The 15,590-nt window shown below is 39.9% G+C and overlaps 1 protein-coding gene across 4 annotated transcripts in view; it reads left to right on the forward strand.

The window, feature by feature from the left end:
* NR1H4 (nuclear receptor subfamily 1 group H member 4) overlaps window positions 1-15,590 on the forward strand; it is a 66,522-nt gene that overhangs the window by 19,897 nt on the left and 31,035 nt on the right. For 3 of the 4 annotated variants that reach the window (XM_036301644.1, XM_036301647.1, XM_036301648.1), the window contains exons 1-2: window positions 1,428-1,547; window positions 8,807-9,172. In XM_036301644.1, coding sequence (XP_036157537.1) covers window positions 1,439-1,547; window positions 8,807-9,172 — 475 coding nt within the window. In that variant the 5' untranslated portion in view covers window positions 1,428-1,438. Of the gene's footprint in view, window positions 1-1,427; window positions 1,548-8,806; window positions 9,173-15,590 lie in introns of those variants that run through there. The other variant, XM_036301646.1, reaches the window with a different exon arrangement.

Here is a 15,590-nt window from a genome sequence, read left to right on the forward strand (position 1 = left end):
ATAGAAGAGAGTGGGTAGTATAAACAATACCTTCCTCAAAGGTGCAAGTAAGGACCAGATGAGGTAATGCATGTGAAACCACCCTAAGCTTGTCCAGGCTGCAGACACATCTTAGCAATGATTATTACATAGATCACGTTTGCCTTTTAAAATTGCTTTCATATTTATTATGTCACTTTTTATCTTCACAACAGGTCGATGAGGGATGTAGGGCAGGAATTATCTATGTTTTACCATCTGTTGATGTATGCAAATGTGGCCTGCAGAAGCCGAGAGACTGGCCTAAGGTTATGTAGTGCATCTATTTGCTTTATGCCTGAGCTCAATCCTGGACCTACTGAGTCCTATTCTAAAGCCCTCTCTTTCAAAACAAACTCAGTCACAACCTTGAAATCCACCAGTTCTGCTGCTGAAATTATTCCTACTCAATATGCAAGCCACCCTAAAACATGAGTCCAAAGCTGAATAATCATAACATCAAAATGATGATGGATAGACACCCATTGTGCGGAGCATTTTATAGATATTATTTCACTTAATTCTCATAATAATTCCATGAGGTTGTGTGATTCCCAGGAAATTGAGACAGAAAACAGTTCAGGAATTTGTCCATGGCCTACAGAACTAGTGAATGCCAAGGGCGCCTGAAGGTATTAGTTTGGTAAAGCTGCTGCAATGAAGTACCACATACTGGGTGGCTTACACAACAGAAATGTATTGGCAAGAAGTCTAAAATCAAGGTGCTGGCAGGGTTGGTTCCTTCTGAAGGCTGTGAGGGAAGAATCTATGTTCCTGATCTTGGAGAGCATTGGCTTGTAGATGACTGTGTTTATCCCGGTGTCTCTTCACAGTGTCTTCTCTTAATGTGTGTCTGTTTCTGTGTCCAAATTTCCATTTAGTATAAGGACACCGGTCCTATGGGATTAGAAACCAATCTAATGACCTCATTTTAAGTTGATTACCTCTATAAAGATCCTATCTCTAAATAATGCCACCTGCTAGGAATTGGGATTAGAACTTCAATATATCATTTTTTTTTTGTTTGGGGGGTGGGGTGACATAATTCCACCATAACAGTGAATCTAAACCCAGTTTCATTGGTTACACAGGGTTAAGCATTATGCTACACCATTCTGTAGCCTTTTTAAAGGAACAAATTTGAAGACCTGGAGCATGACACTTGACCTCCTGAATCCACTTTTACAGCAACTGAACAGAAATCTACCTTCTAAAATTTCTTAAAGTGGAAAGTGCTCCCCAAAATGTTTATCTAAGAGACTGGTTTCTAGCTTACTAGGCAATCTGGCATCGAGGACTTTTCTCATAAACATTTACAAATATTCTGCTCAGTAATGAAGTTAATCAGTAAGCCACCCAACCTCTGGCCTCTGTCACTTCTTACCTAGTCTCATTTTCAGTTGCTGGGAATAAAGTAAGAATGGTAATGCAGTTTCAGGAGTTAGAAAATCCAATTCAAATCAGTCCTTGCCAGAGCTGCACATCATCAGGTTCTGTCATGGAAATGATGAGCATGAGGCCTGCAAAAGGTAGGACACTGTTCACAGGTGTTCATGGTTGAGCTTCTGAAACTGGGCTGAGGAAGTGTGGGGCACTTTTGTTTGAGATGACAGTAGCAGGTCTCTATCAAAGATGGCTCAGTCAGAACCAGAAGTCTGGGGTGAAAAGTTGGGGTGGCGTGATTTTTATAGGATTCTAGGTAGGTGAGTATTTCTTTGAGAGGAAATCTAAATATGTTTTCCTTAAAATTCTTCATTGGATTATGGAAAATTTTAGCACCATTTTTTTAAAAAAGTGAAACAGTAAGCAGTTCTAAATTGATGCCTGTGGACACTTGAAATAACACTGTAAAGTATATTATTTAATGCAGTGGGTCATGAAATCTATTTCGTGGCTTTTGATCAGCATTAAAAACTAGAGTAGAATTGAGTGGGGTGGGGTAGAGTGGAGTGGAATGGAATAGAGTGGAGTAGAGTAGAGTGGAGTAGAGTAGAATAGGAGTAGCATGGAATAGAAATGTCAACATGCACTTCAAGAGGTAAAGATAGAAATTTGTCTCAATTCTGATGTAGATGTGTAAGTGTGTACAGAAGTCAAGACATAAGATATATTTCAAACTGTGGGCTATGGTGAGAAGCACTTATTTTCCAAAGCATATTACTCCTGGTAGTCTATGGGAAATCAGGTGAGTAAAGAGTTCCGCTTTAGGCCTAAGCTATTTGTTTTATCTGAAGTGAAACATGGATCATAATTAAAACATAGATTAATTTTGCCTGGTTTAATATTCTTCTCAAAGCAGAGCCTTGCCTTTTAAATTTCCAGCTAAAAGAGAAACTCTAATCTTTTTTACAACAATTACAAGTTGTGAACATATTGTGACCACGGAATTGGCAGCATTCCAGTTCGCTTCAATGCGATGTTTAGAAGTGACTGATACTGTATTTAGAAATGGAAATTACTTGAAAGGCTGGGGAGGAAAATTTTCTATTATTTCTATTTAACATTGACTAAACATTTGTACTGTGTCAGGGTTTGTGTAAGGTGCCAGGGATAAAAAAAAGGGGGGGGGAATATAAAATGTGATATAATTAATATAATATAATATAATATAATATAATATAATATAATATAATATATTCTCCAAAGAGTTCACAGAGTAACCAGAACAGTAACAAAAATGTATTGAACATTAATGCTGTGTCAAATCTAGCAAATTGTGGTTGAGTGGAATTGAGAGTTGGGCATGAAGCAGGACCCTCGCAACCAATACGTCATTCCACCTCAAGTGTAGCATGGAAGATAAGCCTGTAAATGAACAAAAATGATTGAAACCTGCCATAGTAGAAGTGTGTACAGAGGGTAGGAGGGGTTAGCTCTACCTAGGGGAGCTCGGGCAGACCTCAAGGAGGAGGTGTCAGCTGACCAGCCAAGGAGAGGCACCAACATCACACTGACCTGACATCAGGAAAAGCAAACAACTCCTCAAATGAAGCTGGTCCATACAATTAAGTATCCATGAATTAGGAAATAAATGAGGGAGCAAAGGCAACTTTCCCATTCATGAGACATTCTAATAAACATTCATGATATTTTACTGTAGTTGGCATTGTGCCAGAAGTGAAAAACGGGGTAAAACCTGTACCTTTATGAGGCTCAGAAGCTGTGCGATCACGAGAAAGTGCCATTGTTATTACAGGAACCTGATTCTCCCATGCAGGCACACAGTGCTCTGGCCACAGACTCCTTGGAGCTGTACTATATATCATAGAATAGCCATGTAGCCATTTCATTAACATTTTAATTATTTAAAATTAAATGAAAAATTCATTTCTTCATGATCGCTAGCCATGTCTCAAATGCTCAGTATTCCATATGGTTCGTGGTTAATGTGCTGATAAGTATAGCACACTTTCAGTATCTTAAAGTTCCCTTAGACGATGCTCCTCCAGAAAAACTAGTAAATGCTAGAGTTTCTCTACTCAGGAGAATTTTGCTTTCCTTTGCAGGATGTCTCAGACTCCCCTGAATCCATTCACGTGTTCCCATTGAAAAACTCTTCCCTTAACTCTCATATTCTCATTCATGTAGAATTCCTGTAATAAGGAATTCAAATTTTCCAATTCCTTGATAGACTGACTCCAAGAAAACACTCACAAATTCTAAGTTATATATGCATCCCTTTAAATTAAAGTGTTTCCCTTTAAATTATATTAAAGTGGAAATAAAATTTCCTTTTCAGGAAGCACGCTCTAAACTTGACTTACTGCCTCTGCCCCCTCATGTCTTATGCTCTATCAGTTGTTTGTTTACTTGGTTTTATCCCAGTCTTTGACTTTCCCCTCACACACACACACACACACACACACACACACACACACACACACACACAGGGCTGTGGCCTTTTCTGTTGTCTCTCTGTCTTACTCATTGTTTTATCCTCAAAGCCTAGCCCAGTGTTTAGCAAATAGTAAGTGTTCAATTTACATAAGTGAAAAAGTATCCTATAATTTATGTCATTAAAACAGGCTGATAAGTATGAACAATTACTAATGAACTATTATTAGAGTTGGGATTTTGCCAGGTTCCTTAAGAAACAGACATATCTTTTTATGGCACTCACCTTGTCAAAACTTTTCCCAACAACTGTGATTTTATACTCAGAGCTACCTTAGGAGATTTCAAGGCTGGGTGTTAATAGCTCCATTTTACAGAAGAAATTGAGACAAAAATGTCAGGCAGTACCTCAAGGTCTCACAGCAGCTCAAGGTCTCACAGAAGAAGTTGTTTTAGTGCTTCATTTTGAAATATGTTGGCTATGATGGATTTTTTAAAATTGTAAGTTGTCTGTATATTTATTGTCTACTCTGTAGAGATTTGGTGGAGACAGTGTGAAATACTAGAAATAGGTGTGCTTTGGGAAGAGAGGCATTATTTATTAATATTGTGCACTGATCTCATATTCTTGCCTGTTTTGTTGTTTTCATGTAATAGAATTGATGTCTTTGTGAAAGCTTTCCATTTTCATTAAGATTATTCCAGAGACTGATATGATATTGATACGATGATGTGATTTGTGTTGGGACTTCATTGTGTCTTTTGATTATTAAAATATTTGTTTCGTTGGAATAATGCTCAGAGATTTGAAATTGTCATGTGAGGACAAAAACTTACATATTTCCTTGGACTCTGCAGAATCCAGATTCTGTCCTTACTTGATTGTTTGACCTCAGGCAAGTCGCTTAACCTTCCTGGAAGTGTAGGTGGAGAGTAACTGGGGCTTGGGGGTGGGGATGTAGAGTTGATTAGGGGTAAGATGGTTTGGAGGATAAAATCTAGATATGAGTGCAAGTGAAACTGTTTTTAATGTTAAGTTCTTTTCTAGCCTATTCACTCCAGAAATTTTAGTCACACTTAATTATTAAATAGATTAGGATGTTATTCATATCTTTTCTTTTTTCTGTTCTAATTCCATATTTTTGTATTCTTCCATTTTGTGGTCATTAGACAAATCTTTTTGTCAGATATTCTGACTCAATGCTGGTTTTATATGGTTGAGCTGAGCATAAAAGAGAGGAAATTGATATTTGCACCAATATTGTATACTCTGTGCTCTATCAATCCTTTCCTGGGTCAATGTAAGCAGCATTTTTTTCAACAAGCATTAAATATACATATACTCCACTTTGCCATTGTCAAAAAGCCCTGAATTCTAATGCCTATAGACTGTTAGTCATATACTTGTAGATATTTTAGATACACAAAAGAACTATCAGATTATCCAGCATTGAGTCTTCTCTTTATAGGTGAGCAAATGTTGGCCCAGGCAGGGAAGGTAAGTATCATATAACATGATTCAGAGCCAGGACTCCCAGGGACTTATAGTCAGGAAAAACTTCTAAGAGAAACTATACTTAAAGGGAAGTTTAGAGGTAAGTGGATATTGGTGAGAGGAAGTTCTCAGAGGGGGTGACTATATTGAGGGAAGTGCCAGGCTCACAGGCAAGTCCCTGAGTCTGGCATCAGCAAGGAACCTTCCAGGAATGGCTGGAAAAGAAAGGGGAGGATCACACTGAGCCCTGCAGGCCTAGTTGTCGGTTATCTGCAGACAGAAGCAGTGGAGGACTAAAGAACTCAAGAGCAGAGAGAGGAAGAGAAAGGCTTTAAATCATGTTCAAAAAAGCAGGGGTGAGGAGCCTTCTTCTGCCAAGGGCCATTTGAATATGTATTACGTCATTTGAGGGCCATACAAAATTATTGACTTAAAAATTAGTCTGCTATATTTGGTCGAACATTTAATTAACTCATCCCTTTTACGTTGGTAGGCCAGACGAAATGATATGTGGGCCTTATACAGCCCACAGGCCGGACGTTCCCCACCCCTGCTCTAAAGCATCACCCATCTGAAATTTTCCTAGGTCTGACTCCCAAAGTTCAAAGCTCAGCTACTTAGGTGGGTAGGAGTAAAGTTGCCTAAATTCTCTACGCCACAGGCTAATCGTTTGCAAGTGGGGGTAATAATGTTATGTACCTCACAGGATTTTGTGAGAAGGATGTGAGGATATACAAGTTGCCTGGCACTAGGAAGAACTCTCTGATAAAGTTTTCTAACAGTAATAGAAATAATCATAGTAGTAGCAACCATCTTTTAAGCATTGTGAAGAGCATTCTTCATGCAGAGATGCAGAGTTCCACAATCCCTAATTGACAATTTCAAATTCCAAACACTAAAAAATAAGCTCCCCCCCTGCCCCAAAGTATGGCACAACCTTCTTTTGTGGCAAAACCTGACCTGAATGAATTGAGGGTATTTATGGCCTTTATTTATTCTCTTAGTGTGAGCATGTATACATTGCATTGTGGGGAATATTGCTATTTGATTCTGGGTTCTGCCCAGATCATGCTGGGAGAAAGAACATTGCATTCTATTCTAAAATTCAAACGACTCTGAATTTGAAGATACAGGTGACTCCAAGGGTTCCAGTGAGGAACTGTGGATCTGTATTATCTCAATCTTCAGCAACCCTTGATATAGATATTTCCATCCCAAGCCTACTGCTATAAAAACGGAGGTTTTCAGTAGTTTAATTTGCCCAAAGTCTCATATTGTTCACAGAGGTAGAGTAGAAATTTTGGTCTAGGGTCGCCTGACTATGCTTTGAAGAATCTGACCTATTTGTATGCTCGCCTATATCTTATTTATGTCCATAACATTTTAAAAAATGTTTTGTATAATTTAAACACTGCTGTATTCTAAAGAGCCATAGTTTATGTTTCTAGCAAATAGAAGCATTTTCACAGCCTGATAGTGTTCTGTTACCTAGAGGTTTTATAGATAAGGGGCTCATTTCATAATGGCAGTAGGAATAATTATTATTACTATTTTGATGGCAGCTATAATTTATCTTGCACATTATGTGTGCACACATTTGCAAAGTGCTTGCATTTTGCATGCATTACCTTGTTTAATCATTATATCAACCGAATGAGGTAGGTGTTTTACTCTGTTTTATAAAGACAAAACCAAGACTTAAAGATGTTAAGTAAACTGTCAGCATACGCAGATAGTAAGTAATAAAACAGAGCTAGGATTTGAACCCTGGTAAATTAATTTCAGGTACTGCATTCTTTTTTTAAGCTTCTCTTTTGTTTTATAATAATTAAAGTCACACATATATATATGGAAAAATTACAAATAGTAAAAAGATTGTGCAATATCCCACCTCAGAAAACAATCCAACAATCTCACTTCCCACAGTTGCCATCATCCAGTTCCTTTTGCACTGTGCAAAATATAGCCTCTCATACACACAGTTTTTTAATATTCATATAGCCTATCTAATAAGGAGGGAATATGCTAATTGACTGCCCCACCCTCAAAGATGGCAGTGCCCACAGCCAATAAGGAGGGAATATGCTAATTGATTGCCCCACCTTCAAAGATGGCGGCGCCCACAGCCACAAGATGGTGGCACCCAGTCCCCTCAGCCCCGCGAGGGCTGCAGGTGTGCGGCAAGGCTGGGCCCACCCCTAGGTGAGCCTGGCCACTCTGTGTGCCTGCCTCTGGATACCCCCAGTCCCCTCAGTCCCCCAGCCACCCAGGGCTGGCCCAAGGCACAGGCAAGCCTCAGATGGCGGCTGCCCAGCCGCCCAGGGCCGCCCGAGGTGCAGGTAACCAGGGCTGGCTGAGGCTCGTGCTGGCGGCAGTGGCAGCAGCCTAGGTGTGATGGGGCGGTGCCTTCCCCTGATCGCCGTGTCACCTCCTGCCCCTGAGGGCTTCTGGACTGTGAAAGGGGGCAGTCCAGGCTGAGGGACTGCCGCCCCCCCCCCCCCCCCCCCCGCTCCAGTGCATACATCTAAGGCCTGGTGCATGAAAATTCATGCACTACAGCGGGGGGCGGTCCCTCAGCCTGGCCTGCCCCCTTTTATAGTATATATAGTATTCTATAGCTTAATTTTTTTCATAAAGCATCATATTATAGAAACTTTTCTACATCTGCCCATATAGATCTAAATGATTATTTCATATCTACAAAGTATTTCAGTGTAGGGACATAATATAATTTATTTAACCAGACTCCTATTGATGGATATTTAAATCATTTTAAATTTATGATGCTTGCAAACACTACTGCAAATGAACACTTCACACAAACATTTTTTCATTCAGATTAAATCATATCTTTAAGATGAATTTTCTAGCAGTGGATTGTTGTGCTAAAAGAGTATTTGAGTTTTAAATGCTGAAAGATATGGACAGATTGTCCTCCAAGAATTTTGCTTTCTCAAGAGTGTGTATTGTCAAACTCTTTAAGTCCTTATATATTTAAGGATGAACACTGTAATATTTTTCTATTGCAGTTTCTATTTAAATTTAATTATTGGCAAGGAGGAGCACATTTTTATGTCTTTATAAGACAATTGTGTTTTTATTTCTAAAAACTGGCCATTGATGTCCTCTATCTTTTGTCCATGGAATGTTAAATGTTTTGCATGTTGAATGCTTTTTAAAAAAACATTATCTTTTATTCCACGTTGAGTATTTTCTTACTGGTTTGTATGAGCTCTTCACACATTATTTATATGTTGTAGATATTTTCTGAGCTTGTAATTTAGTCCTTTAATTGTCTCTGTAGGCTTTTTTTATGGAAAAAGAGGTTCATTTATATGTAGGTAAATATTTCAGTTTTTTCTTAGAGCCCACACTTCTAAACATACTGTGTGCTTAACAACTGCCTCTAATTTATAGAGTGATAATGTTAATTCCAGTTTTATTGTCACTTTTGCTCAGGTGTACTAACAGAGCCAACAACAGGTCCTCTGGGGCAAAACCTAGAAGTGGAATCGTACTCACAATACAACAACACTCAGTTTCCTCAAGTTCAACCACAGATTTCCTCCTCATCCTATTATTCCAGCCTGGGTTTCTACCCCCAGCAGCCTGAAGAGTGGTACTCTCCGGGACTATATGAACTCAAGCCACTGCCCACTGAGACCCTCTACCAGGGAGAGACTGAGGTAGCAGAGATTCCTGTGACAAAGAAGCCTCGAATGGGCACGTCAGCCGGGAGAATAAAAGGAGATGAGCTATGTGTCGTTTGTGGAGACCGAGCATCCGGATACCATTATAACGCACTGACCTGTGAGGGGTGCAAAGGTAAGCGTCTTTTGGCTGGCCGCATTCTCCTCGTTAAGCTTTTACTATATTAGTTGTATAATTCCCTCAAACCAGATTGTTCCCTTTTCCCAGATAACTTTCCATTTTCTCCTACCTCTTCCTATCTCCTCACCTGGGTTGGCATGTCATAGACCTCTAGGAAAAGCCTATTAAAATATGTAGCTTAGATATGTCACCTTTTACTTATTCACAACCTTACACATAGTTAAGAAATGTATGACTGTTGATTTTGTTTGTTTTTTTGCTGTTTTCTTTTAAAGAGAAATTTGAACTTACCTCTTTAAGAATTAAGAAAGAAGGAAGTAATAATAGCTTATTTCAACTGATATTTCAGTTAGCAGGAAATATCTGTGAGATGCTGTGGGAGGTGGGATCAATGACATTGCAGTCCATTTAGAAGGAAGAAAATTTAACACATGAAATATAAAAATGACGCAATGTGTAGTCCTATGAGATTACTCTCCCAACAAGGACACAGGTAGTAAGTTGTAAAATTTCAGAGGAAAGGACAGAGAGGTTAACCCACAAATAGGTTAACCCATTTATCTTTGTATTTCTTCATTCAACAAATATTTATGGAATGCCTACCACGCACTCTGCTAGCTTCTACGACATTGGAAGCTGAATAATAACTGCCCTTGAGCGGAATCTATTGAATGGTGTGCCAAATGCAGATGCCAATGATTGCCATACAAACAAACAGTCACATAAAAGTGGCTCAAGGACATTTCAGACCTTTGGAAGTTCAAATGGTCAGATTGTGTAAAAAAACTACATTAGGCATTGTGCTGTCATTACCTTTTTAAAACATAAGTAGTGTTTATGCCCCACATTTAAAAATTAAAACAGATCTATACAGAACATTTAAAACATCTCATTTATGGCCTTCAATATATCCTTATTCTTTTTGTGGAGAGTCAAGTTTGTATAGGTGAAAAGAGAACTTGTAAATTCTTTGAAGGCATAGATGATGTCTTCAGCTCTATTACTTCCCATAGCACCCAACACAGTGCCTGCCACACAAGTGTGAAATGAATGTTTGAATGACATATGAAAATCCATGATCACCATTGGTACTTAACATATATAACTCTACTTTGTAAAAATATTTTCAGACTCTTTTATACTACCTAATTCTTTCATAACTCCAAATGATAAGAGTAAATATTACCCTCCCACCCCCATATTTGGTGACAATTTTTTTTCTTGAGTAGGCAGAGTTTTGAAGATGGAAATCTGATTTTGTGACAGTTAAAAGAAAGAGAGTTGAAAATTGCTAAGAGAGTAGATCTTAAATGTTCTCACCACAGAAAAGAAATAGCATTGATGTACCTGGATGGAGGTGTTAGCTAAGGCTATGGTGGGCATCACTCTGCAATAAGTAAGTGCATCAGTCAACACGTACAGCTTAAACCTACATAATGTTATATGTTAATTATATCTCAATAAACCTGGAAAAAAGAAACAAAAAAACCACTGAAATGAAAAAGAGAGATAGGTGAAGTAAAGTAGGGAGGAGAAGCTAGTTGCTTAGGAAAAATAAAATAGTTTCAAAATGACCAGCATGAAAGTTGGATTTTTTTAAAAAAAAATTCTAGCCCCACCAGCGTAGCTCAGTAGTTTAGCATCCACCTATACTATAAAGCAGAAGGTCACGGTTTGATTCCTGATCAGGGCACATGCCCAGGTTGGGGGTTTGATCCTCTGTAGGGTGCCTGCAGCGGGCAGCTGATCAATGATTCTCTCTCATCATTGATGTTTCTATTTCTTGCTCCCTTTCCTCCCTTTCTCTGAAATCAATAAAAATATATTTAAAAAATAATTTTTAAAAGTGTACACATAGGTTTGAGAAATCAACTGACCTACAAAAAAGAAAAAGAGCTTTGTAGTAGCTCTAGTCAAAAAGTGGCTGGGCCTGTTATTATAGAGGGAAAATGAGGACCAAAGGATGAAACATATAGGATGGCATATTTGGGCATAATTCAAGAAATACTTTTCTATAAAGGAGAGAAACATTCTTTTTTTAAAAAATACTCACCTAAGGATATGCTTTTACTGATTTTGAGAAAGAGCGAGCGAGAGAGAGAGAGAGAGAGAGGGAGAGAGATCAATTGGTTGCTTCCTGTACACACCCTGACCGGGTATCAAACCTGCAACTAAAGTATGAGCCCTGACTGGGAATTGAACTCCCAACCTTTTTGGTGTATAGGACAATGCTCCAACCAGCCCAGCCACGTGGCTGCTTTCTTGAAGTGAGCTATGTTTTTCATGTTGATTCAAATTGCTTTTTATTAAACTTCTCATGCTATTTTTTAATACAAAAAGATTTTATACAACAAAAGAACAAAAACAAGTTTAGAAAATTAAATACAAACAAAACTATAAAATCAATAAAATAATAGATGGTTTATAGTATGTGGGTTTTTTTGCTCAAGATGTCACTAAAGCACAGGTTCTGCCCAGCCAGAGTGGCTCAGTGGTTGAGCATCGACCTATGAACCAGGTGGTCCCAGGTTTGATTCCCAGTCAGGGCACATGCCTGGATTGGAGGCTGGATCCCCAGTGTGGGGTGTGCAGGAGGCAGCCGGTCAGTGATTCTCTCTCATCATTGATGTTTCTATCTCTCCCTTTCCCTTCCACTCTGAAATCAATAAAAGATTATATATATATATATATATATATATATATATATATATATATATATATTTAAATAAAATAAAATAAAGCACAGGTTCTTTTGAGTGTGGTATGCCTATGCCACAGGTCATGTGAGGCCTCAGTTCCCCGCTGCTTGTCTTTGTTCAAACGACTGATCAGCCAAACTGTGGTTCATCTAGGGCTCCATCTGGCTACCCCTAAGCTGAGGACATCCCGTGCATATTAAGTTTACCTTTTGCACTTCCTCCAAGCTCTTGACAAATAAATCATGTCTCTTGCTGTTAATAAGATCATGGACACAAACAAAAATGAGGGCATTTAGTTTGTATGGCAGTATAAGATGGTCATAGGGATGATCCAGAGAATGCTGTTATTAATTTTTAAAGACATTCAGGAAATAAAACTATAAAAATAAATTTATTATGTGCAAAGGACTTTAAAAAAAAGTCTGGCACATAGCCCCAAATCAATAAATGCCTATTGTTATTGTTTTATGGTCTTAGACTCTATTAACATTGAGTATACTGGTGTGTGACTATTTTCTGCTTATCTTGATAAAGGTTGATGCCCAACCCATTGTCAGTTGTTTGGCAAGACTTATTCCATTTGATATTGACTTATTTCCAAAAGCCTGTCCACCTTGTCTGTGTGGACCAGTGCTACTAAAAAATATCAGTTCAATATCACATGGGAAGTTGTGGGAAATGCAAATTTGAGGACCCTGCCCCAGAACGACAGACTCAGAATTTCTGGGAATTCTGTGACTTAACAAGCCCTCCTTGCTAAAGTTTGAGAAGTACTTACGTTAATCATACCTAAAAGGCACCTGAGTTGACTCATCTGGCCAAGCAGCTTGGTTGTGCATTGCCGTTGTGAAATTCTCAAAGGTGGGGATTCTGCTCTCCAGCCATCCAGAGGAAAATTCAATGGATAAAAATGTTGACTGGAAACACACAAAGTCTAACCCAGTCATGGTTCCTGCTTGGAAAAGAATAGGAAAGGACATGCATTCTAAAAATCCCATTATAAATATGACCCTACAAATTTCAGTGCCAATGACATGCCAGTGCTACAGACACTTTCTTAGGCCCTTGCAGCAACTGTGGGAAGTAGGTGTCACTGTGCCTATTTTAAAGGTGAAGAATAAGCATATCGTTTCAAAAAGAAGCTGAGATTTGGAGGCCAGTGCTAATAGCTTATGTGATGTATTTACTATACATCAGGAGTAAAAGCGCTAATAACTTATCTCCATTTTATAGATGAAGAAAGTAAGGCACAAGAGGTTAATCAGCTTACTCAAGGCTTCTCAATAAGGGGTGGAGCTTCAAATGGACAGCTTATAGATCTAATTCTAGAGCCTCTATTATTGACCACCGGGTTATGATGCGTTTTATTGCTTGCCCACTAAGAGATCATTCTACTCTTTACGCTATTTAGTCAAGGCTAATATTGACTAATTCAGTGACCAAAGGAAGAACATCAAGAGCTCACTTAGGTGTTAAGGTATTGGTATTATCCACGCCAAGGACAAGAGTCTCTAAAGTCAGTAACCTGGGTTGGCTCACCTCTTACAGGTGAAAGCTGTAGTGAAACCTGGTCCTCCTGAGAACTCAGGGGTGTGGCAGGGTGAATAGTGTGAGACCAGTGTGTTGAGGACAAACCTAAGAAACACGGACTCTAAGGCAGGCAAGGGAGGAGATGCCCATAAAGGATACAGAATAGAAGTCTACCTTCTATTGATAGAATAGGAAACGAGTGGAATGGAATGGAATGGAATGGAATGGAATGGAATGGAATGGAATGGAATGGAATGGGAGGCTACAAGAGAAGTGCAGGGTCACAGGAGAGAAGGAAGGGGACTGAAAAGTGGTTGAAAGAGATCAATGCTTGGGGGAGTTCAGGAAGAAAAAGTTGGATCTGAAATAGATACAGTTTTAAGAGCAGAGAAAGGAGGCAGAGCTTTTTAATTTATTTTGATTTGAGACTTTGCCCCCCTGGTGGCAGCCAAAGGACCAGAGTGCAAATAAGGACATGATGTGGAGCCAGCCAGAGCCCATGGTCTACTCCAGGGGTTGGCCATTTTTTTTTTTTTTGTAGAGACAGGTAGTAAATGTTGTAGGCTTTGCACCATAGTGGTCTCTTTTGCAATTATGCAACTCTGCAAACACAGCCATGCCCAAAAAAAGGGGGCATGGCTGTGGTTTTACTTAGCTGACAAACAATAGGCAGAACTTTTTTAAAAACACACATACAAAAATAGGGATTTGGTCCATGGACTTAGCAGTAGTTTGCTGACCCCTTTTAGACCAATGATCTCGAGGGCCAGTGTCAGAATGAATAGGAGACTGTGTAGTAAGAGAGAGTACAGCACTCAGGACCTGTGCGTAAGAAATGTAACCTCCTTTTGTATAATTGGACTTAATTCAATTTCAAGCCCTGGTGAAAACTTCATTTTATTCAATTCAGGATTATTCTACACCCCACTCCCAAATCATTTTTCTGGGGTTTTGTCTGAGATCTAGGGTTATGTAGCTGTGTGGAGGGACTAGGCGCTGGGCGGGGAGAGTCTCGCTCTGTGCTGTTAACAGTCTGGCTTCTGTTCGGGCTGTTCTAACTGGTCTTCAGTCACCAGCGGGAAATCTCTCTAAGGCTCCATCCTGGGGTCCTGGGCACACCCCTCCTTCCTGTCTGGCCTGCCTGCTTCCCTGGAGTGGGTTCCTAATGCTGCCCCAGGGGTGTGCAGGAATGCCTGGCTGCCCACAGAACCCACAGAACCCACCTGCCTCTATGCCATGCTGGGTGCAGGGACCCCCTGAGGGCCTCCCAATGCTCCCCAGGAAAGTACACAGATTTCCTCTCCCTAGGATTCCCGAATGACATGGAGTTTATATAATCTTTCCTCGCACCCATTCCAGGACTCAGTATGGGCAGGAGAGTGAGAGGCACAGAGCTCAGGGCCTTCTCAGATACTCAAACATGGTTCAGCTCTTTTCCTCTTTGATTGTCTGTCTCTCCCAACTCGGGTAAGTTTAGTGTCTGGGATCTTGAAGCTTAGTTGTTGGCGACTGAAAGCCAAAGGTTAAGGCTCCTTTGTGCTTTGCATATGTTCTCTTGAGAAAACAAATGAAAATTGTCCTCGCTTAGTGAATGGGGAGGGCAACACAGGAGTGAAAGAATCAGTGCCCCCTGCCAGGCAGCTTAACGGCTGAGCCAACCTTGCCTTCCTATCCTCCACCCTTTGAATATCTGCACTATGAGATGCAAAATGAATTTCACTCCAGGACTTCCCACCAAAGGGAGCGTGGACTGTGAGGTTTGGAAGGCATGCATTGAATCTAGGCTCTGTACTTCTGGACCTAGTAAGTAAGGTACTTCATATGTCAATCAATGTTCAGTGAAATAAAACAGGAAGCCAAGTTTTTAGGAGAAAGGAATTAATACAGGAGAGGTTGGAAGGGCAGAGGAGGAGGTTCTATGCTGAGCCTCCAGGACACTCAGAGCCACACTGCGGAAGGGCAGTTGTTCAAGAAGACGGGGAATTAGGAAGCTGGCACAGAACTGATGCCCAGGGGATCGGGATGCTGCCTTCACCACAATTACTGGCTTCAGAACCATGGCTTGCCTGCTAAATCTGTGCATACAACCGGTGTCTTGCCTCTCAACACCCTAGAAGCCAGCAACTGGAAACCTGGGTGCTGACACAGAAAAACTCCACCCTCCTGTGTGCCAGCAGAAACAA

This window comes from Myotis myotis, unplaced genomic scaffold (assembly GCF_014108235.1).
Source record: "Myotis myotis isolate mMyoMyo1 unplaced genomic scaffold, mMyoMyo1.p scaffold_m19_p_3, whole genome shotgun sequence".
NCBI classification, from domain to species: domain Eukaryota; kingdom Metazoa; phylum Chordata; class Mammalia; order Chiroptera; family Vespertilionidae; genus Myotis; species Myotis myotis.